This window comes from Ambystoma mexicanum, chromosome 1p (genome assembly GCF_040938575.1).
Source record: "Ambystoma mexicanum isolate Mex_15411 chromosome 1p, UKY_AmexF1_1, whole genome shotgun sequence".
In the NCBI taxonomy this organism is placed as follows: Eukaryota; Metazoa; Chordata; class Amphibia; order Caudata; family Ambystomatidae; genus Ambystoma; species Ambystoma mexicanum.
Window position 1 is genome coordinate 182,986,629 of NC_090921.1, and position 24,560 is coordinate 183,011,188.

General features: G+C 46.3%; 1 protein-coding gene across 1 annotated transcript in view; it reads right to left on the bottom strand.

The window, feature by feature from the left end:
- DNAH2 (dynein axonemal heavy chain 2) overlaps positions 1-24,560 on the bottom strand; it is a 3,498,763-nt gene that overhangs the window by 1,007,296 nt on the left and 2,466,907 nt on the right. Inside the window, exons 56-57 of the mRNA XM_069646273.1 lie at positions 6,564-6,731; positions 3,811-3,971 (exon numbers count right to left, since the gene is read on the bottom strand). Of these exons, the coding sequence (XP_069502374.1) occupies positions 3,811-3,971; positions 6,564-6,731 (329 nt within the window). The remainder of the gene's footprint in view (positions 1-3,810; positions 3,972-6,563; positions 6,732-24,560) is intronic.

Consider the following 24,560-nt stretch of genomic DNA (forward strand, 5'->3'; position numbering starts at 1 on the left):
GGGCTGGTAACGCTAGGCGATGTTTGGCAAGAGGGGTCAATTAAGGAGTTTATAGAACTCAACGAAGAGGCGGGGCTACATATGGGCCAATATGTCACGTACATTAGGTTGGTGCGGATGATTAGGAACACCTGGCTAGAGACAGTTTTGATAGAAGAACCAGATGCAGTTTTGGGAGCAATATATGATATATCCGAAGGAGGGCATGAGATCTCGAGACTGTATGAGATGGTGATGGCTAAGGTGGGGAAGGAATTGACACATCTGAGACTGGACCGGGAGGTGGAAGTGGGGGCCCCAATGGAGGATGGGGTGTGGGAGCGTGCCCTGGGCTATCACAAAAAAGTGTCTAGAAATGCCAGATTAAAACAAATACAGCTCTATGTAATGCATAGGGCATACATGACCCCCTTGAGGATATCTAAGTTTCGAAACACTGGAAGACAAGCGTTTCCTAAATGTAACCTAGAAAACGCTGACATGGTACATATGTTTTGGTCGTGCCCGATCATTGGGTGTTTTTGGGGAGAAGTAGCGCAGAAACTGGCTGATAAGGGGGTTACTCTTGTTATAGATATGGCCTGGGCCTGCTTACTGGGCGGGTTCCCTAGGCCACGGAAACTCAAGCATATTGAGAAACTGAGAGATCTAGCGTATGTGCTTGCAAAACGTAGGATTGCCATGGGGTGGAAGAAATGCCACAAGCCTAAGGTGGATGTATGGTGGAAGGACTTGCAGAAATGGGCGGAAGCTGAAACGGTGGCATGGCAAGAAGCGAGTGGCCTGGCTGGAGAAGGGGAGGCGGGCACCTTGTTGGCTTGGAAATCGCTAATAGCAGAATTGTTTGGAGTAATATCAGATCCAACAGACTCCGAAGAGAACGAAACCCGGCCGCATGTAAAAGACATTGAATGAGATTGACAAATAGGCTCATGGGGGGAGGGAGGGGTTGTGGGAGCAGTGATTAAGATAAAATGATGTGTAATGGAACTATTATGATTATACTGCTTGTTTGGTTTGTATTGTTATGTTTGCATAAAATCAATAAAAGAAATAAAAAAAAAAAACTATGTAATCCCTACCTGTAAATAACCTATGTACTTTGTTGTTCCATGTACAATGTAAGACTAAATACTACGCTGTCTGCAACCACGCAGTGATACCCAAGGGTCTGGGTGTTTAACAAATGTAAAAGATAAATAAAATAAATGGTGCATCCAAGCTGGAAGTGCTGCCAGGGACCACAAGGGACTGTGCAGTCAGAACGTTAAGGCAACGGCTCTAGTGGCTCGACCTCTGGTAAACCACGTGGCATACGGAATGGGGAAAAGGAGGGGGTGGGAAAGATAGTAGCACTAGCGGTGTGGGGGCAAGTAAAGCAGGGAGAAACAAGGTTTATGGTTATCTGGGCCTGGGCTGAACAACAGGTAAAACAAAATGGAGAAGAGGGCAGGAAATCTAGCAAATGAAGGAAAGGGCATGGGGAGGGAAGTTGTGGATGGAGGAGTTCAGATGGACTGGGAAATAGAAATTGGTAAACTTTAAGCGGTTGTTGGAAACGAGTAGACCACCAATGAGGTCTGGGAAACCAAGTGAGGTTGTGATAGTTCAGGAGATCTGGGAAATATGGGACATATGGGACATAAGGGGGCAGGATATCGGAAACCAAGGACTTAAGTTAAGTGGGCCAGAGGCCTTGGAAACCTAGTATGGTGTAAGAGCCTGGGAGGCTTAGGAAACTGGGAATGGTGTAACAGGTCGAGAGTCCTGGGATTACTGAGCAATGGCGTAAGCGTTATAAGATCTGGGAAATAAGCAAGGATGAAGAGGTCGGGATGGACTGGGAAAAACTGAGTAAGATTGTTAGGGGGTGTGAGATCGGGGAAACTAGCAAGGGCGTGAGTGGTCGGGTGACCTGGGAAACTCAGGAATGGTGCAAGCCATGCAGGAGTGCAGGAAGCGTAGAATGGGGGCACAGTAATTGTAAGGACCTCATGCTCAGTATAGAACTGAGTATGCGTGGTAGAAATTGATCACCTGTAAGCTACCTTGTGCCTAATAAAGCAGCTGCAGCCTTTCCTACCCACAAAAAATGGTGTGTCTTTTGATTGATTGCAAGATAATGCACAAAGGGGGAGATGGGTTTGGAGCTCCTGGGGCGGGAGCTTGGAGGGTGGTTGGTGAGGATCTTGGTTGGAAATGGGGCAACAGGGGCAAAGTGTGGGCTGTCGCTGCTATGTAGAGGGTGCTCGCTGGCAGCCTTTTTATTTTTATTTTTTAGAATGTGTACGGTTACCCTTTGGTTACTGCACAGTTGATGATTTATATTTATATGGTGGATGTGTGTTGACTGTTTAATTATCATTTTAACATGTTCTCGATGTCCAAAGCATCTTTTTAATCTCGTTTTTAAGTACAGCAGGTTTTGAACACACAACTTCTTATGAGCAAGATTTCAGTCAGGGATCTCCTGATTTATTGTGTCTTTAACCAAACGCATGCAGTGAATCAGTGTGATGTCTTCAATGCATCGTACACAGAGAATGCACACAATGGTGATCAGCATTAGCGGCCACCTAATAATCCCTTCCACCATACAGTCCCATTGGTTGTGTATTACCTTACTATACTACCCTCCTACACCAGACACACTATTAGAGTATTTTTACTCTCAGGTGGAAAAGCCCTAGGAACAGCAGAATTGTTTAAAGCGGTAAGATAGCTCAGTGGGTGAGCGCTTGCAGCAGCGATGTGTGTGAAAGCCCTGACCAGGGTTGTTGCCAGCAGGTTGTGCTGGGGTTTGGGAACAGCAGGGTTTTGTTACAGAGGTGAAATATCTCTGTGGGTTGAGCGCTTGCTGCGGCGATGTGAGCCGGATCGGCAGGTCTGAAGTTCAGATACTGGCAAGGACAACAGAAACTTTCAATTTTCCAAGCTCGATAAATGACTACCGGCTACAGTTGGGATGGTCATTTTATTTCACTATGTGCTATGTACAGCACTTGAGAAGTTCCCGAACAATATTTGCTCCAATCAGCGGTTTTGTAAAAAGCAAGTCAGGCACCTGGCTTTCCATTTACCAGCTACAGTTAATTCATATTGGACTATTGCTCTATTGTCTTTTTTCTTTCTCTCGAAAACCTGCACCACCTATTTCATCCTACTTTAAAACTGTGCACCCTCCTCCTTGAACCCTGGTACCTACAAAAACCTATAAATGCAAAATGCACATAACATTGCTAATGCTTGTAAAAACATATAATAACCACATAAGTGATGTTCTAATAAAAGGTTATAATTCGAAGATAGATCATCTGGTACACTCCCATTGTACTCTTTCCGAAATACCCCTCCTAGAAATGGGAAGGGGACAAAAAGTAACAGTAAGGGTTCCTGGAAACTTTGCATGAATGAAAAGAGAATTTTGGAAACCCAAGAATTACTGCAGATCTTTCCATTTGACAATATAATCTATAATTAAATGCTTGTATGCTTGAATCACTAAGTACATAACGCACACTGGACTTGATCCCTATTTAATTTTCCACAACACTCATCCTAACATTAAGCTGTTTTTAACTATAAATCATTGTTCTGGCTTGCTATAGTAAACAATCGCACACATCATCTTCAAAGCCAAGCTGTTGAAATGATTGACGATTAGCAGATGGGAAACAGAGGACAATCCACCGCTACGGGGCCCACGAAACATCAATTGAAGAACTAGTCACAATAACAAAGGGCCATGAGGAAGATTGTGTCAACGACTTTGAATGCTAGAATGCACAGAACGAAAGGTAAAAAGCAAACCTCTTCAAACTCATCGGCCTTGTAGAGATTGGGAACTTCTCCAGAACTGAGGATGTTGTTGATATCCTCTACGAAGGCCTCATCCACAATTTGGGTGTCAGTAAAGAGGAACACTGTAGGTTTACCCTCTATTCCGGTCTGGCGATATAGCTTTTTAATGTCTGTAAGGAAACGGACAAATTTAGTCAAGGTACATTGCACAGTGATATTTGGGAAAGACATGGAAAGGAACGTTTGTACTCTGGAGCAAATTCATTGTGCAGTCTCGAAGAATGAACTTAAATACCAGGGCTTTGGTTTGCTCAAATATATTAATGAATAATTTAAACAAATTAAACAGATTATGTCAACGTTCATAGGGTATAGGAAAGTGGTTGCGGTTATGCTTCAGTGGCACAAATGTACACAGTACAATGCAGTAGTGAAATGCAAACTGATGGATGTCCACATTAAGCTTTTCAATTTCCCTTGTCCTAGATCGAGGGTAATTATCAGAATCCGTAACAAAAGGGGTTTGTCATTTCACAAACTTTAAGCCCCTCAATTTAAAATAGGGTTTCCTAGAAGAAAAGTGAGGAAAAATTAAATTGTCTGGTCTTCTGTGTCCACCTATTCCAATGAGGATTTCCAGCATGGGGTTCTGGCAGTAGCAGGTACAGTGTATAGAAAAAACTGTTGATTGAATTGCGTTACACCCACCACAAGGTAGAGAACTCACAAGTGGTCATTCCTTACAGGCATGAGGAGAAAGGTCTCTTGGTGTTAAGTCTAAGTTCCCTTTTAAATCCACCCCTGCAGCAAAGAAGCTGCAGCTTTCAAAGATACCTGGATAAGGGTTTCCACAAAGAAAAAACTATTGAAAACGTGGCCCAGACTGTTTTATATTGATCAAGATCGTTTTATTGGAACATTTCTTAAACTGCACCTCCTACTTGGCAAGTAGACACAATTCCAGACTCCAAATGTCATAGTAATAAGTTAAGAGGTAGGGCACTACTGTAAGCTCTGTTTATCCAGAAGTGTTCTGCAGTATTCACTGGCCACATTTATCATGTCTTTGGTCATAAAGGAGGATTTTCCAATGATAGATCCGGACAATGCACTGTTAGACGTTTCAAGCAACTATTATGAAAAGATTCTATACAATAAAGAATAGTAATCTTGCACACTTCCAAATACAGGTCCAAGGTGTCCAGTCAAAGATAAAGGGTCAGAGTAATGTTGAACTGCGACCAAACCTGCTTTGTTGAGTCTAGGAAGAGAGACAATATTTTCCGAGTAAGACAAGAGTATGAACCAGCTGATAATGCTTACATTGTTAAAATCTCCCTCTATTATGGTAACGATTGTCTCTCTAATAATATGTCCTTTCTGTGAATTTGAAGCTGAATCATTCCAATTTGCAACTAATGTCATTATGTGAATGAGAAAAATATATGCACGCTAATTTTAAAACCATAGCGACTAAAGTATTCCTAATCCATAGTTTCCTTTCCTTCATATTATTGGGGCAGCATTAGAACCAAAACTGCCAAGCAATGCCTTAGTTTGTCACATGGAGGAACTGCATGTGTGCATGTATGCTCCGCCTTCCATAACTACCCTCCAGGGCTTTCCCATTCGCATACACATGGATTGGCAGGCAAGCAATATTTTAGTGCATTATCTTTAATCGATTGCCTGGAGTCTTCAGGTGCTCTCTTAAATGACCCCAACATATTAGTCCTCGATACATGGTAGACACATAGTTACATCTGGGCGTCAGTTCAGCCTACAATATGTTATGGCTGAATGGCTGTCTTGCTCATATTCAATCCAGGATGTCTAAAGCTCAACCCCACCAAAACTAAAATGTGTGAATCATGGCAACCCAGCTAAGCAAACACTCATTCAGTTCTTAAGAGTTTGCATACATCTCCAAGGGTTCACACCGCAATTAGCCCTAGTACCAAATCACGGGGCTTTATCACCCACATCACCAAAAAGGCCTGAACAACCTTGTTTTCATTAAAATTCCTGCACAAAATCAAAGAGTTTCTTCCACCCTCTGACTTCAGGACCACTGTCTATTAGGACCTTCACACTAGGATTGGGGCAACATGCTCCTTTCATATGTCACGGTTTCTGCTTTTGTGCCACTAAAAGCAATTCAATATCCCACTGACAGACTAATCACAGGCATCAGAAAATGTGACCGCATCTCTCCAAGACTTAAATTGCTCCACTGGCTGCTGAGCTTAACTCGAAACATCTTAAAAACAGCATTGCTATATTCAAGGCTATATCAATTCAAGCTTCACCTTACCTAGCCAAAAGCAAGCCAGTTCTGCGTAGCCTGCACCAATCCCAGAAGCTGCAAAATCCGTAGACTGGAAAACAGCAAATGTCGAAAGGGGAAGACAAGGAAACAGGTCCTTATCCTGTTTTGGACCGATACCACTGGACATCTGTACAACTCCATCACTAGTAATGCTAAAGAAAGAACTGAAGACCCTGCTGTTCAGAGAGCTCATCTTAGTGATTGTTACCACCTGTGCCTGCCTCCCCAACATCTTAAGAGACTGCCACAAAATGGCATTGCTATTATAAACCTTTGTCTAGCATTCTGCTGCTTACTAGGTTTGAGCTATATGAAAACATACATGCAAACATAGGTCAGTGGCATCAACTACAGCCTATGGCAATTTGTTTTACGTATGGTGAACTGTTTTTCAATATGTTATCTGAAGTATTCCGGGAAAAGCAGCACTCACCTTCACGGAATTCCTGCTTGCGATAGAACTTTGTCACTTCGATCTGAAAGACCTTGTAGTCGCAAATCCAGCATGCCAAGCGAGAAAGGCTTTGACGTCCACTGCCCCCAATGCCGATCAGGAGCATATTGCCCCGGGGTTGCCCAATGACACGGATGATGCGTGTGACTAGAAAATTTAAGACAGTGACACAATTACTAATATGTATCAAGTTCATTTTCAAAAGTGAGCACGTGCAGTAAAACAACAGATAATTGTTGAGTGCGTGGGCCAGTTATATCTTGCAGTTATGGCAGCCCCTTATTTAAGACTTGAGGCCATTAGAGACCAGGCTTAAATGTACCCCTAACAAGTTGGTGGTCCCTTTTTTGGAACTTTCAATGCAACCAGATTCATCCCCCCATTACAAACGGATAACTCAAGGGTATTATACAACCAGTGTCTTTCAGGAAAAAAAAGAAAAAGTAAACAGATGAAAGAAAAATTACATTGTACTCACTACTGGGATGTTGGTGTATTCGGCAAAGGAGTAATACAACCACATAAACAAGCATAACGAATATTAAAGGGAAGATGACCAGCCTCAGTGAAAAGAACTCTGGTGTTGTTCATCTCCAGTAACTGTTTACCTGCCCTGTAGCATCCTGTCAGTTATTATCAATCCATGCAGCACATGAGGATGGAGTGGGTGTTGTATGGGGAATGGGAGGCTATGGAGGAGGAAAACTGTAGCAAAGCAGTGGGTACATTTAACATTCACTGACACTTTGCTCTCCCATTGCCTATACTGCCAAGATAAAAATAGTAATAAGTTAAGAGGCAGGGCACTACTGTAAGCTCTGTTTATCCAGAAGTGTTCTGCAGGATTCACTGGCCACATTTATCATGTCTTTGGACTAGTGTCTCAGAAATATGGCATAAATAAAGCACCTGCAGTCTATCTAAACAGCTATTAAAGCAGTTTTAATTCTTAACAGTTAAGCACAAATATTCTTGCAAAGTTGGTGTGCCAATTGTCTGTTGCAATTCATTAAAACATGAGACCAACCAGTGAAGCCTAAAGACAGGGTGAAGACCATTAAAGGTAACAGAAAATCCAGCTGATTTTCCAAATGACTATACTGTCAAACGAGAATTTGAGAGCTCCTTCCACATCTTAGTTGTGTAGATGCCAAGAATTTTCCATGAGCACTGTTGCTGTATCTAAGAGGGCGAAAGATCAATGCAGCACAGTGGCTCGTTTTGGGTCACCTATTGGTGGTAAGGACCCAGTAGTTAAGGAAGGAATTAGGGCCGACAAGATGTAGGATAATAGTTAAATACTTTGAATAAATTTACATACCAGAATTAAGGTTAGCAAACTTAAAATAGCTTTGCAGGCAAGACTTTCTTTTTGTATAGTCAAAGGTAAGTAAAAAGGAATACAACCCGAAATCTACAGCTCCTAACAGCAGGACTAGGTCATGGTAAGTTTAAGTTTGCCTGGACTGCGTACAGTCAATGAGAGCAACTGCTAGGCTTATTCCCTTTCATCCACGGTGGAGTTCGTACTTTTCTTTTTTTTTTACTTTATTTTTGTTTGGCAGAAAACATTACAGCATATGATTATCATAGTATATTATTACAGCCACTTATTTCAGCGTTGGAGCATAGACATCAGGCACAGGGACACAGAAGTCAACATTTTGTCATGTATGCAGCATAACCAGTTCTTCCCCACCCGCCACCTATCTGCATGTGGGTGCGCCATTGTCCGTTGATCCTCTTGCAAGTTTCTAAGGTAGGAACGAAATTCGTACCATATGTCTTTGGGCCTGGATGTTCCAGGCATGGTTGATATATATAATTCCTCCCACTCATCTGCCCAGACCATGTTGGAAAGCCATTTCCGTTATGTGGGTGTGTTAGGCAGAAACCTGTGCAGTTCCCTTAGGGAACACTGCAAAAGATTTAGGACTACAGGTGTTAGCAGTAAACCCACTTGGTAGCAGTCTGTACCACCTAGATTTACCTGGTAGCTGTGGCTGAGCAGTCAGACTTCCCTCAAGAAGAGTTAGGCAGTGTGCAAAGTATACACAATAGGCACTCAGACACACCAATACAAGCAAACACTGACTAGAGCTTTGTTATCAAAGTATATAATTATTTATTTAAAAACACACTGTTTGAAACACTCCAGCACTCTTATTGTAAAATATTCTAAACACAGTTACTATTGTAATATATACACCCCTTTTTCCTTATCAGATAAGTCACAGTAAAACACCACTTATTTTCATACAGAGGTGAGCGCTTAACTAGATGGCACTCCAATAAGTTTGTGAGAAAGGGAGGGAAAAAGACAGAATATGGAAAAGGTACACCACTCTAAGGTTCAGGAACACTGTTAGCAAGGCAGAAAAGCAAAAGTCACTGGTGAGCCAAAGTCCAAAGGCTGGGCCCACTCAGAGAGAGCAGAGCACAAATGCGCCCAAGGTCACACAGTTACACTAGGTTTTGAAAGTCTTGCAGAAGGTTCAAAAAGGGTTTAGAGAGGCTTTAGGAAAGTTTAGCCAGGGATTCCCAGGCTAACCCAGGTTCGAAAGCCGGGGGCTAAATCTACCCCGTACAGTCGGTAGCAAGGGAAGCCGGGCGGGACACGATACCTTAAGTGGGAAGGATCCTCCAGCGGGGGCAGTTGTTCCTGGCAGTGGGTGCAAGTCACGTCGTCTTCCAGGGGAAGAGAAGATCTCGACTTGGAGGAAAGATGAAGGTCATTGCACTACCAGGGAAGAAATCAGCCGCAGAGTTTTCCGGTTAAAGGTGGTACTTTTGTTCACGGTCGTGGTAAAACGTGGTATCCCAGTTGCCGGGGTTCTTGGCACAGGCAAGGCGGCCACGAGGTACATCGGGAAGGCGAAAAGACGGTGAAACTGGTTATCCCCACCAGTCAAAGGAAGAAGACTCTCCAGCGGGAGATCTCCTCTGTCGTTGGAAAAAGTGGTGAGACGGTCCAGCAGGGCTCCACCAGTGGTGGTGTCGTGGCAGGTAGGCTCAGCTTCTCCCTCGTCGGATTCTTAGGTCCTGTGGCGACTTCTGAAGTTCCAGTCCCCAAAGCCCTGCTTTTATGCAGAAAACCCCCATTCATTCAGCCTAGCTGTCACTCAAACATGCTAAGTGGTGAGCCGACCGGCTCACCATTTGGGCCAATCAGGATGGAGTGCGACTTGAGTTGCCTAAGCAACTCAGTCCAGGGTGCCTAAATCCCCCTCCATCCCTCCTGAGTACCCCAGACAGAGTGGCACCACTTTGGAGGGCTTCTGTGGAGAAGCCCGCCAAAAAGTGGAACAAAGGGCTCGACTTGGGTTGGAGTCACAGAAGAGAACACAAACGCCATTTTAGAATCAAGTTTTGGCAAAAAATACCAACCGGAGAATTAATATTAATTAAATAAACCGGCGGTATGTTCGAGGCTACCGTAAATAATTAAATAAAGGCAGTAGCCTAAAACAATGGGAAATCTCATAGGAAAATATTTGCGGTTGAATATAAAAGTTGCTTCCACTGCCACCAGCCAAAACTCGATCAGGGGGGATGGAGACGTGCCCCCTCGACTAACAGACCCCGGGGCAATTGAATTGCCCCAGCCAGTATGTCCACAATATGATGGTTTGTACTGGTTCTGTTCAGAATTTAAGACTAGTAAAGTCAATGGTGTCTTTACATGCCCTGGGAGACAGTAGTCAGTCCCAGGGTATGGAGTCTATACTGTGGGGTCACTATGACACCCCTGTGTTACTGCACTGAGGGTGCTGTGTAACACGCATCACAAAAACACATAAAGCCCTATGGGGTAAAAGACCCCATAGCCCATTAAACACATCTAGATTCAAAGAAACACACTCAAATCATGCCCAAGAATGAGGGTAAAAGAGTCTCACTCTTGGCAGGAGAAAATAAATAAACCCCAAAAATCCAGCAAAGCTGCTGGGGGACTCACTAGGTTAGGAAATTCAGCCTAAAGAGAGAATTCTCCCTAACAGGGTGGGCTGGCCTTATTCCAATTTTGCAGTATTCAATGTTTAGCTATCACCCAAACCATGTTCAGCAGTGCTCGGGTACGCTTTTCCTGGATGGTCTCCCACAGCCCAAATAGCGCCTCCATGATGGAGTACGTCAGAAGCAGCTGCGCTATTTCAGCAAGTGTGTTGCGTACCTGCTTCCAGAGGTTCTGGAGCCCGACACAGCTCAACATCATATGTAGATGTCCAGCCTCATCATTATTGCAATAGGGGCACCCATTTGTTTGGTTATGGTATATTTTCCGGAGTTTGTCGGGCTGTAGTATAATCAGTTTAGGACTTTATATTGAATAAGCTTGAACCTGGAGTTAAGGGACACAGTTTTAGTAAGTGAGCACATTCTGCACCACTGCATGTCTGTAATTACAGCATTCATTTTCTCTGCCCATTTTACTCTAGCGGGGGGCCTTTTTACCCCAGCCCTATCCTTAATGATCTTGTACAAAATTGCTAACTCCCTGCGGCATCCCCCTGTGTTGCATACATATTCCAGGAACAAGTCTTCTACCGGTTCATCTGGGTGACTGTCCCATTGTTTGGCAACTGCTGCATGGTGCTCGTAACCCCCTGCTTCCATGTTCGCGTCGTGACAAATTTCTCATCCGGAAACAGATCACCCACTGCCCGGTCTCCTAGCCCTTGCCATCTCCCCATGACTGTAGTGTCCCAGGTGGGCCCAACCCTGGAAACCTCGCCAGTGGCAGCCACTTGTAGTACAGGTGTTTGGTCCCTGCGTGCATAAATATACCATGCCATGCACGCAGTGTGGTTTGTACTGGGTCGAAGGGGCAGTCATCTGTGTATTTCCCATCTAGCAGTAGAGTTCCAATGTCTGACCTGACAGCAGCCAGACATTCCACCCGGACATGCGGGTGCACGCCCTCGGTTATGTACCAGTATGTCGAGTACTGTGCTTGGCCCGCCAGTCAATACGTTTCCAGATTGGGTGAGGTAAGACCCCACTGCTCGTACGGGCGGGCCATGTCGACCAATTTCTTGCGGACGGCCCCTGCATGCCACAAAAACTGCACAAGGATCCAGTGAAGTCTGGTGAAGTACTCTTAAACCGGCCATATGGTAACGTTTGCAAACAAGTAAAATAGTGTGGGAAGAAGTATAATTTTAACCAGTGCAAATTTGCCTGCCACTGAGAGTGGGCCAGTCGCCAACGGGCGACCCTGCCCGTCACATAACTTTCATGTGCTGTGTAGTTCTGGCTTATTAAAGCTTTTTTGTCCCCAGTTGCTTGGATCCCCAGGTACCGTATCCTGTCTGGTGACCAGTGGGTATATTCCAGTGGGCCTGCCTGTCTGTTCTGTGAGGGGAAATATTTTGGATTTTGTTTAATCGTGAAGCCCAAGGAGGCCACAAACTCGGTTATGTTATGTATTATCAGGTCTAAGTTTACACTGGGTTCTCTTATATACAGTAGGACATCATAGGTGTAGAGCGAGATGATGTCCGGCGGACCAAGTATCCTGATACCCCTACTCCTGTGACATTTGCGGGTCATGTCTGCCATTGGTTCAATAATTAGTGCAAATATGAGGGGCGTCAGGAGGCAGCCTTGATGGGTGCCCCTCTCCAGCCGCAGCACCCGTGAGAGTTGCGAGTTCACTGCTACTCTGGCTGTTGGGGTTGTGTATAGGGGTTGAATGAATTTGATCAAACGTTCACCTAGGCCGCATTTCTCTGGAATAATGAACATGTATTCCCAGGAGACCTTATCAAAGGCCTTTTGATTTGATTTGATTTGATTTTGATTCATTTCTTACGCGCACCAAGCAAGCAATTGCATTCGGGCGCATCTATGGCCGCTGAGGTATTCAGTTTGATGCGTGCCATTATATTGAACAAGCAGCGGGTGTTCAGAGCTGTGGATCTGCCTGGTACAAATCCTGCCTGATCACTATGTACTAAGTGCGGCATGAGGGGAAGGATTCTATTCGCAATGATTTTGGCAAAGATTTTCGTGTCCACATTGATTAGTGACAGAGGTCTGAACGACCTGCACTTGTTAGATGGCTTGCCAGGTTTTAGAAGGATTATTATGGTTGCTTCTTGTAGTGTGTCGGGCAGTACTGAGCATCTCAGTGCCTCATCCCACACTTTCAGTAAGTGAAGAGCTAGTATTGGACTGTAAGCCATGTAGAATTCGGCCGTTAGGCCGTCCGGTCCCGGGCCCTTGCTCCTTGGGAATTCACTTATTACCTTAGCGATTTCCTCGGCCGTGAATGAGACGTTGATTTTTTCCCGGGCTCTCTCGGATAGTCTGGACAGCAGTATCCCCTCCAGTATTGACTCAATGACTTGCACCCCCGTTTCTGGGTCACCTTATACAGTTTCGCCTAGAATTGCTGAAACACCTCAATGATCTCTTGGTCCGAGTGTTTACCTATTCCCTGTTCGGTCAGAATCTAATCTACATATGGAGGGTCTTTCTCTGCCCGCACCAGCCCTGCTAGCATTCTGCCGGGACGTTCGCCCTCCCCATAGCGCCTTGCCACTGTCAGTCTTGTAAAGTATTTTACCTCCCTGAGTGCAAGGGACTTAAACTGCTCTAATGCTAAGTGTATGTCAGTCATGATGCAGGGTCTGGGCTGGATGCGTAGGTGCTTTCAAGTGCTTGGAGTTGGATCTCGCAGTTGGTCAATTCCCGCCTGATTGTTTTTAAAACCCCAAATTCCTTAGCTATTGCCATTACCCTAATATAGCCCTTGAATGCTTGCCATATGATGTTTCCCCAGGTGTGTTGTGGTGGAACAAGGTGCGTATGTCCCCTTCAATGTCTGCTTTAAACGCTACGTCCTGAAGGGCCTCCGAATTAAATCGACAACGCAAGGTGGTGCTAGAGCCCCTCCCACCCAATGTGATTTACATGGCGACAGGGTAGTGATCCGAGAGCGTGCGAGGCAGGATGGTGCAGCTGGATACCTTCCCCACCCAGGGTTTTCGGATTAGTCCCAGGGCTTTATGGGAGGCCATGTCATGGACAGCTGAATAAAATGTGTATTGACGATCGTGTGTGTTCAGGACCCACAAGACGTCCCCTAAGTCAATCTTCCCCATTTGCTCCACAAGGCTGCGGCTACTTCTAGATGATGGTTTTGGGGCTGTCCCTGTTCGGTGTAGCCCCTGGTCTAAAATGCAATTCATATCCCATACCACCGGGATTAGTGGGGATGCACAGATAGTGTCCGCAACAGCCTAGTAGAGTCCTGTGAGTCCACATTCAGCACATATGTAATAACCATCAGTAACTCCACCCCTTCCAGCACCCTGTGCGCCATCACATATCTACCTTCATGGTCTACTCGGGTGCCCCTGAGGCACAAATTTGAGCCATTTGTGTATCGAGTACACTGTGAAGAATGCGGTTTGTGACCGCATTGGAGTGCCTCTCTTGGAGGAATAGAACATTGACCCTGTGTCTTTTAGCATAGGACAACACTTGGGAGGCCTTTGTGTGGTTTCCCAGGCCCCAGACATTCCAGCTCATCAATTTAATCCCCCTCATGGGATTTCTTTGTGGTGCCCCACCCAATCATAGTGTCCGCTATCCCAAATGAGTGGTCTTAGCATGTATGCCTTCCTTGCCCTGTTGTGCCTGGCAAAACACTTTTGAAATTTTTTTAACCCCCAACAATTCCCACCAATCCCACCCTCACCCCTCCCCCAACCCAACTGGGGTCAGCCTTGAAATTGGGCGAACCACATAGCCTACCAATTGAACAATGCAGGGGGGAGCTGTTGCTTAATCTCTCTTACACTCACGTTACTGTCACTGACATGATTATCATGCCAACATAATTCACCATAGACGTTAAAGAAGTTTGGTTTCTCCGCCTAGGTGGTGTTCACGGCTGGTTCGACGTTCCTATTGTTACTGTGGGGCAGGGGTATATTTGCTTTGATGTAGGCCACCGCCTCCGTGGGTAGTGCAAAGAACAGTGCTTTCCCCTGGTGTTGGAATCTCAGACTTGCTGGGAATAGCATTGGATATTTCACTGATCTATCCTTCAATAGCTTCTTCACTGCTGCAAATGTTTTACATTCCTGCTGAACTGCTGTGGAGAAGTCTGGGTATAAATGGATGATCACCAATTCATATCGTAGGGGGCTCTTTTCCCTAGCCAGCTGAATTAGGTCTCGGTCACGATAGTTCAGCAGTCAGAGCAGCACGGGTCAAGGCGGGACCCCAGGCTTGGGTTTAGCCGCGGGTGATCTGTGCGCACGTGCCACCACAAATTATGTTGAGAAGGGTGGGTCCCCAAGGAGTTACTTTAGGAGAAATTCAACCGCAACCTCCATGGGGCCTCTGCCGAACCATTTCGTTTTTCCGCCTGGAGCGGGATTCCAGGTCATCACATTTCTGTAGGACACGCTTAAGGTCTCTAGACATGAAAGTTACTTGGGATTTCAGTTCCACAATGTCCTCTTCAGCTGTCCTAATTCGGGTCTTCGCCTCTGTCAGCCTGGTACTTTCCCGCTCTATTTTGGCGACCTTGGTGTCAATATCGTCCAGCTTACCATTCATTGTTGCAAAGCCCATCTGCATACTGTCCATTATCTGGCGTAGGTCCGGCATGGCTGGGGCAGTTGCCTCCATCTTTTCCTCTGAGGTTTTGTTGACGTCTGCAGCTGTTTAAGCAACCTGCCTCGTAAAGGGTTCAATATTGCCTTGTTTCTTGTGTGCTCCACTGCCCTTAGTCATGGTCGCAATGGGGGGCCCTTCCCATCCAGTCTGGGTTCAGGTCGAACACTCAGAACAGGGGTCACTCTCTTAAGTCCCTCAGGTGCCTGGTCGGCATCAGGGAGGCACCTGGCGTGGCGGTCCCTGAAGTAAAGTCCCGCTCCCCGAGCCCGTGGGGCCACACCAGATCGGTGCAGAAGGGGCGGTGACAGGGGAGATGGGGGGCCCAGGATTCTGTCTGCCTCTGGTAGTGTTGTGGCCTTCCTAGTGTACTGCTCCTTATGCCCCCCACTGAATCGGAGGGGGGGAGCGCCTAGATCCAGACTTATCTTCCTTTTACAGAGCTCATAGGGTAATCCTTCGTCCCCGAGGCGAGTCCCACTAGCATGAGTGAGCAAGTTTTGGCTTGGTGTTCACGGGAAGTGCTCCTTTTTCTGTTTGCCTCTGGGTGTAAGGTCTGTGTTGGCTTGGTACCCAGCCGCTTGGCCCTTATTTCCCAATGTTCAGGGGCGGTGGCATGTTAACATGCAGGCCTCCGCTCCAGGCGCCAGCAGCCCCACTCAGCAATCCTCCCAACTCCTGTCGTTGCAGCCAGCAGGCTGCCAATGTTCTTTGGTCGGCCACGTTGGTGCAGACGGCCGCCGTAGCCTCTCCCTCACCTGAGGCAGTGCCCTACGCTACAAGTCCGCCCCGGGGCTAAGTTGGTAAGTGTGTCAGGGGTAGAGGCCCCACTCCAGGCAATGATGGCTCTGCCCAGCAGTTCTCCCAACATTAGTCGTTGCAGCCAGCAGGCTGCCGGTATACCACAGTGCTGTGCTGTGGACCTCGTTATTGCAGGCATCCGCCCCCGCTCCCCCTTACATCAGGTAGTGCAATGCTGTCTCTGGGGACAACACAGGCGTTGTTCTCTTTCATCTGGGGGAGTAGGGGCTGTAGGAGCAAAGAGAGGGAACTAGATCAAAGAGAACAAGAGTTCATCTATGAAATATTCAGCAATTTGGAAGACTCAGATAGATCATACAGCCAGAGGGCCAGGGCAATCCCCAAGTAGGTCCAGAAGGTGGGAAGAGGTTTGAGTAGCGGTCATGGAGCCCAGTGTTAGTTTAGAGACAAGCTGTGGAGGACTTACTGAAGAAAGAAAACAACGAGGGATGAATTCCTCTTCCTCGCTCCCAGCTGTACTCCATATGAGAGAATTCGACTGTATGTTCCTCCCACGTATTCCTCATCTTAGATATATTCGGCAGCTTGCTGCTTCTTTCGGAATTTTTTTCGCCAGAGGGTGCTGTGCTTGAGGCATGTAGCTTGGTCCCTTGAAGACCACCATCGAGGGTCGACGTCATCCGTCGTATAAAGGGCTCGAGCCGCGCCTGGTTCAGTTCTGTTTTTCGATGTTAATGGTCGCATCAGTTGTATTTGTGTCGGCAGATGTCAGGCTCTTAAGGAAGTACAAGTACAACAAGCGTAAGAACTGTACGGAGGGGTAGGTTGGGAGGGTCGATGAGGAGTACGTGGGAGGAAAATCCAGTCGAAAGAATGTTACAGTTGGTAAGTAACTTGGGCCCTCATTACAACCTTGGCGGAGGACCATGGTGCTATTAGCACCATGGTCCATGCCGCTAAGGTTGCAATTCCGCCATGGTGGATGGCGGAATTACCGCCCCATTCCAAGGTGAGTGGGGCGGTAATTCCCCATTCACCAATGGCCCCTTCCCCATTCCCATTTTTGCCCCATAGGGCATAATGGGAATGGGGAAAGGCGATAATTATCGCCAAGGTCCCTTTGCGGCATGGCTTTTAACGGCTGCAAAAAGCAGCCGTTAAAAGCCATCCCGCAAAGGGAACCTTGTAATCAGGCGTTAATGGTCGGCGCCGTTTACAGCGCCGTAAACCCCTTAACGCCTGAGTCAGAATGAGGGCCTTGTTCTTCGAATGGATTGTGTCCTCCCACGTATCCCTCATTTTAGATGTACTACCATAGCAGTTGTAATTTAGAGGAGGAGAGAGTACCATAGTTCTTCAATTATGCACAGAATGAAGGATGGCTTTTGCAAAAAGGCCTTCTTGGTAAGAAGTGGTATCTAAACAATAATGTTTTGTAAAAGTGTGCATTGATGACCAAGTGGCCGCAGCACAAATGTCTTGCACTGCAACACCCCTCTGAAGAGCCGTGGAAGTTCCTATGCCCCTGGTTGAATGAGCCCTTAAACCATATGGAGGCTCCTTCCCCGCCAACTTGTAACATTCAGATATTGCTAGGATAATCCATCTGGATATAGTTTGCTTGGATACACCAAGGCCCAATTTGTGGCCAGTATAACTGACAAACAACTGATCTGTTTATCTAAATCTTTCCAGTCTAGATATGTAGAAACTGAGAGCCCTTTTAGGGCCTAGTGTGTGGAATCTTTCCTCCTCTTTACTAGCGTGCGAAGGAGGATAAAAGGATGGTAAAGTTATTTGAAACTATTTTAGGTAGGAAAAAAGGCTTGACCTTTAAAACAAATTTATCCTTGTGGAAAACTGTGTGAGGAGGCTTGCAAGAGAGCGCCTGCAACTCACTCACCCTGCGGGCTGAAGTTAGAGCCACTAGTAGAACCGTTTTTAAAGTTAGGAGTCTTAAAGGACAAGAATGTAAAGGCTCAAAAGTGGCAACATATAAGAAACTTTAAGACTAAATTTAAATCCCAAGTTGAACTTGGAACGGTGTAGGAGGGAACACATTTGTTAACTCTTTAAGAAATTAAATAACCAAAGGCATTTTGAAATATGAAACTTCTTCTGAGGAGTGCTTGAAGATAGAGCTGCCAAATATCCTTTAATAGTTCCAACTTGGAGCCCCACGTTGGCTAAATGTAATAGAAAGGAAAGCACCAATTGGGGTGGTACATTGAAAAGGATCCACATCCTTATCCCTGCACCAGTTACTGAATCTCTTCCAACGACACCGGTATAAGGATTTTGTTGCTGGCCTTCTGGCCGAAAGCAAAATCTCCATAACGTCATTCGGGAGGTCCCAATCTTTATATCTCAACCTCTCAGAAGCCAAGCGTGAAGGTTGAGTGTCTTGACCTCTGGATGGAGAACCCGACCTTCCTCTTGCGAGAGAAGATCCTCTCCTTGTGGAAGACGTATTGGAGGGCAGATGGACATGTCCAGAAGGTCCAGGTACAATGTCCTCCTGGCCCAGTCCGGGACAATTAGGATCATGGTTATCCTGAACTTTCTCAACCTCCTGATTACATGAGGAATCACGGGGACTGGAGAAAACGCGTAAAGGAGTGGAAAAACCCAGTCCACTATGAACGCGTCCCCTAGAACTCCCCTCGGGGGAAATTCCCTTGAGCAATACAGTTCGCACTTCAAGTAGAGCTGTTTGCCCCGGTTGCAAACAGCTCTACTTGAGAGGTTCCCCAAAGGGCGAACATCTCTTGATGGACTTCCTGAGCTAGCTCCCACTCGTGGGAGACGGTGCTCTGCCTGCTCAGAGCGTCCGCCGCCATGTTCAGCTCTTCGGCTAGCTGAACTGCCGACAGAGAGATTCCTTCTTGCATTGCCCAGAACCAAAGCTGCACTGCCTCTCTGCACAGTGGGAGTGGTCCTACGCCTCCTCGTTTGTTGAGGTACAACATAGCCACTGTGTAGTCCGTCATTAACAGGGCAATTTTTCCCTGTACAGAGGGCAGAAAGGCCCTCAGCGCTAGTCTGATTGCCCTCAGCTCCAACAGGTTGATGTGTAGTTTGGACTCCGATAGAGACCAACGACCACTGATTGTCAGATCGTTGGTGTGGGCTCCCCACCCTGTGAGTGAGGCGTCCATCACTACAGTTATCTCCGGCCATGGTTGCCAAAAAGGTTCCCGTCTGAGAATATTTTCCTTGTGAGCCCACCAAAGGAGATCTTGAGCCACCTTGGACGGGACTTGTAGAAGATATGACATATCCCCTGAAATCTGGGACCATTGAATCCTGAGGGCCCATTGAAGGGATCTCATCCTCAGTCGAGCCTCTGGCACCAGAAAAATGCAGGATGCCATAAGGCCTAGCAACCTTAGGAAGTCTAACGCCGGTAGATGTTGGGCATTCTGAAATTTTGTTACCATCTGCAGAATGTGGTGAGCTTTTTCCACGGGAGGCGAGGTTTTCCCTGAGGTGGGGTCCAGGACCGTTCCGATGAATTGGAGTCTTTGGCTCGGAATCATTAGTGTTTTCTTATAACTGAGGGAGAAGCCCAATGTGTGTAGGAAGTGACAGGTCATGGCCAGATGTCTCTGGGCCAGTTCGGGTGAACTTGCCCCGATTAGCCAATCATCCAGATAAGGGTAGATGTGAATCCCCTCCCTCCTGAGACTCGCTGCCACTACCACCATTAGTTTGGTGAAGACCCTCGGGGCGGAGGTCAGCCCAAATGGCAGAACTCGAAACTGATAGTGAGATCCGCCAATTGCGAACCTCAGGTACTTTCTGTGTTTGAGATGGATTGGCACATGAAAGTAAGCATCCTGAAGGTCCAATGAAACCAGCCAGTCCTGAAGCTGAAGAGCCTGAAGGATCTGAGAAAGGGTCACCATCTTGAACTTGTCCTTCCTGAGGAATTTGTTCAAATTTCTGAAGTCCAAGATGGGTCTCAATCCTCTGTCCTTTTTGGAAACGCACCTTTCTCTAGCAGGGTTGAAATCTCCTGCACAAGGAGTGGGTCGGAATTTTTTACAGAGTTGGCTCCCGGTGGATGATCTTGAGGCCTTAGATGAAAAGGAAGTCAGTAACCATGGGTCACTATCTCTAGTGCCCAGGCATCCGACATAATGCCCCGCCATTCGTCCAGATACTGAGTGATTCTGCCTCCCACCGGGGTCTTGTGGGTTAAGCCCTCAAAGTGGCTTTGCAGCGGCTGCAGCAGTGGCCGAGGAGGTAGTAGCCGCTGCTGTGGCTGATCTAGCCCCTGTGCCTTTTCCACCACGAAAGGGTTTTCTTTGTTGTCCCCTCTGACTGGCCTGCCCTCTCCCTTTTCCAATAGAGGAATATAAGCGAAAAGGGCGACCCTTCCAGGAAGATGACCCTGCATAAGTGTGTTGCTGAGGTTGCCTTATAGCGGTGCTGAGTGATTTTGCTGCAGCTTCTCCAAACTCTTATCCGCCTTGCTGCCAAACAACCTCAAGCCGTCAAAGGGCATATCGAGTAATCTGGGTTGTATATCGGATGCAAACCCAGATTTCCTTAGCCATGCAAATCTACGCAAGACTGCGCTAGACGCCATGAATCTGCTTATACTCTCTGCAGTATCCAATCCTGACTCGAGGCACTCCTCCATAGCCTCCTTCCCATCTTTTACTATCGCCAGGAAACCAGCCCTCTCCTCACCCTCCAGGATGTGATCAGCCGCTGCATCTAAACAGCTCCACAGGGTGTAAGTAAACCTAGCTAATGTACAGGTCACATTTGTAGATTTAAGGGCCATACTACCAGAAGTAAAGGCCTTCCTCGCCCAGACATCAATCTTTTTGTCGTCCCTGTCAGGGGGCATAGAGGGATACGCCGACTGTCTGTTCGCAGTCGCAGCTTGGATCACCAAGCTTTCAGGTGAAGGGTGCTTAGATAAATATTCTGGATCCGAGGGAGCAGGTCTATACTTTCCTACAAATTTCTTATTCACAGATGGTAGAGATTCAGGTGTCTCCCAATTTGTCATAACTCTCTTTTGAAGAGCTTTGTGGAAGGGGAGGACTGGGTCTTTCTGGGGTCCCTCATCAATAATATCTGTTAAATCGTCCTGGTCATATCTTGGGGACACTGACTTCCACCCCATAAAATCTATCACTCTTCTCATGAGGTTTCTATACCCCGGTTCAGCATGGTATGTGGGGTCAGGCCTTTCAAAATCCACCTCAGGTGCGGTATCAAGGCCACTGGCCGATTGTAGACAGTCATAAAGGTCTGTTTTTGAATTTGGATCTACCAGTTCCTCAGGGACTTCTCTTGTCCCAAAACGAACACCAGCTGCGGTAATTTCCCCATCAGAGGGTTGTTCCTCAAAAATAGCAGACATAGATTTAGAGAATTCCTGCTTGGGCTGAGGGTGGAAATGTTAAGACCTAGCCTTAGCCATAGTTGTCGCCTTGGGAACCGGTATGAGATATTTCCCAAACAAAGGCGTCAACGGCTTCGACACACTCGAAGGAATTCCTGAGGTTATCGAGGAGGGCTTCGATGCCGAAGGTATCGACGCCATTTTTGGCTTTGACGGCATCGCCGAAGGACGCGTTGAGTCGACAGTTGACTTCGATGACGAGGACGCCATTTTGTCTTCAGGCAACCTCGATTTATGCACCAAAGGTTTTTGTATATTCTCATGAGGCGCTGGAGAATCATCGTCCGAGGACGCCCTCGACTTTTTGTCGGATTTAGCGTGAGACGTTTTGGATTTCCCTCTGTCACCTTTAGTGTGGACAGGGGCATGCTCTTCACACAGCTTTTTTGAGGGGGTCGGGCCACCTTCTCAAAATTTTTTAACATTGAAGCCCTAAAGGCCTCCCATTTCCTTGGGGAATCATGTTTCGAAGGACAAGAAATAAACCTTCTGTCGGGCGCGGAAGAAGAGGACGAACTTCTATGATGGCGCTTTTTAAAATTTTTTTTAATAACGAGGAAGAGGACTTCCTTGAGTGACTTTTCAACCTCGATCGCCTCGACTTATGACGAGATTTAGTTCTCGATTCCCTTGAGCCTTTTAGCCTTTTTGCAGACTTGAAAGACTCTTCCCCCACTACTAGCTTACCTTGGTGTTCCTTAAGAGCCTTGTTCGACATCGCCTGACAAGACCCGCACTCGTCGACTCTGTGATCAGGACTAAGGCACCAAGGACAGTTGCGGTTAGGATCCGTAATGGACATCTTTCTTCTGCATTTGAGACACTTTTTAAAACCCGTCTTGGGTGTTGTCGGTGTTGAAGAAGAAGACATTTCTCGATGAGAAAAACTGACGCGCCGTTTTTCGATACACGAAGTCGAAGCTCGGAAAAACAGAACTGAACCAACGGGTGCGGCTCGAGCCCTTTATACAACGGATGACGTTGGCGGTAGACGGCAGCCTTCGAGGGACCAAGCTACGCGGCCTCGCGCACAGCGCCCTCTGTTGAAAAAATGTCCGAAAGAAGCAGCAAGCTGCCGAATATATTTAAGATGAGGAATACGTGGGAGGCCACAATCCATTCGAAGAAAGTTTTGGGTCACTGCAACACCAGAGAGGGGTTATGCAACCTCTTTAAAACTTGTGGGTTAAACCTTGACATTATACGATTGTGGCCCCGGCTACCCACACTCGGCGGTAGAGACTATGAACAAGGGGTAGGGGGTCTGAAAAAGGGTTTCAATCTGGACTACCATCCTGACACACTTTGGTCTTCTGGAGAAATTATCCAGATATTTGAGTTGTCCCCATCTTTGTAAATATACATATAAAAAAAAATTCTAACCTCAAACTATGAGTTTTGACATCCATCTTGATTACCTGACCTGTCACAAGGCTTAGCCTCACCCTTTGTGCCATGCTAGCTAAGAGTAAGGACACATGCAGGTGTGGAGTGCATAGGGATTGGTTCAGTAGTTCTTTTGCAGTGTTTTCAGTGGATTGTAATGAGCATTTGCACACTGCGAGACACGCGGCCACAGATAACTTTAGGCTAAGCCTCTATCTTGCATTTAATGCATGTCTTCCTGACTTCGCCAAGCCGACTCCCCTCACGGTATTCCTCATGAGCTGAGAGTGGCTGCACTCCTTCTGACTCAGATGCTGCTGCAAGACTGCCATCACACTCTTCAGTTTGTGCAAGACTTCCAGACCTCAGATTAAGTTGGCATACAAGGGGATCACCACATAAGGAGACACTTGTATACTTGCTCATACCATGCTTCTGAGGGTCCATAAAAGGGCAAGCAGTAGTGAAAGTCATGTTCAGGGAAAGTCCTCTGCCTTTGTCAAGTAGCAACCTGGGCTGGTCTGGGGAATATGCTGTGTACCTCCTCTGGCCCATAAATCATACAGTTGGTTATTTTTATGATCAGAATTTTAAGTGCTTCGTTTGAGTTCATCAAAGCCTATTTGAAATCTTAAGGGGTTTAAACTATTCAAGAATTGCCATAGTGGTAGTTTAGGGATATTATAATTTCATGGTTTGTGTATAGCTGACAGTAGTAGCAAGGAAGTAGGTTATGACGGGTTTACTCAATTACAAATATGTGCTCACAATGCTATCAAGAGGTTTTTGTGAAGAGTTTTAGTTTGGCACTCCAGCCATAGATTGAGATCACTAAGGACCAATATTGTAGTTTGAGTCTGTTTGCAGGTGCTAACAATGTCAATCCATTCTTTTAGAAATTTGGATGCAGGTCTGTAAGCGCTATGAAAAGTGAGGCAATTAATCACATCTAGGGCACGCTTACTGGTGAGATGATCAAAGGGAAGTGAGGTTACTAATAACACCATCAGCACAATTAATGGCAAAATGTGAAGTGAGGTTATTATTAGCATTTAGGGCACACTTAATGGTGAGTTGTTCAGAGGAGATCGGTTTCAGAGTAGAAATGATTGTACTTACTTAATTATCAGGGTAGGCAAATGTTATACGCCTTCCTTGTTCATGTATTTTTCCCCTTAGAATCCTGTTCCCGGGTGGTAACCAAATAAGATGTATACTTTTCTATGAAGTCCTTCTCTGTGACTGACAGCACTAGGTGCATTCTCCTTCCCTTGGGTGAAACAGGTATCTACAATCTCCTCTAATAAAGAGGGAAGCCATTTACAAGGTCTACAGTTAACTGTGACTGGCAAGCAAATGTCAGCATGGCTTTAACAATGGCCCCACCATATGGACAGTGCCCCGATCTCGTCTGCTCTTGGAAGCTATGACTTGCAAAGCTTGATTACTACTTGGATGTGAGACCACCTGAAAATGCCAGGTGCTGTAACTGAATCTCATTGTGAGGAACCCTTCCCTCTCTGGCTTATTTTGGGCTAATTTATGCCTTCCCACATCTCTCAAAGGAGATAATTCCCATCCCTCTCAGGAGTTTTAAATCCCCTGGAAGTGCATTGCAACACCACCAACTCACTATCTCATATAACCCTAATCCTGGAAACACCAGTCTTTAACTCTCTCTCTGATAACTGTAACAGGAGAAACATATAGAGGTTTACTACACACAGACATATTTCAAAGGAAACAGACCATCATTCAATGGAATAAGT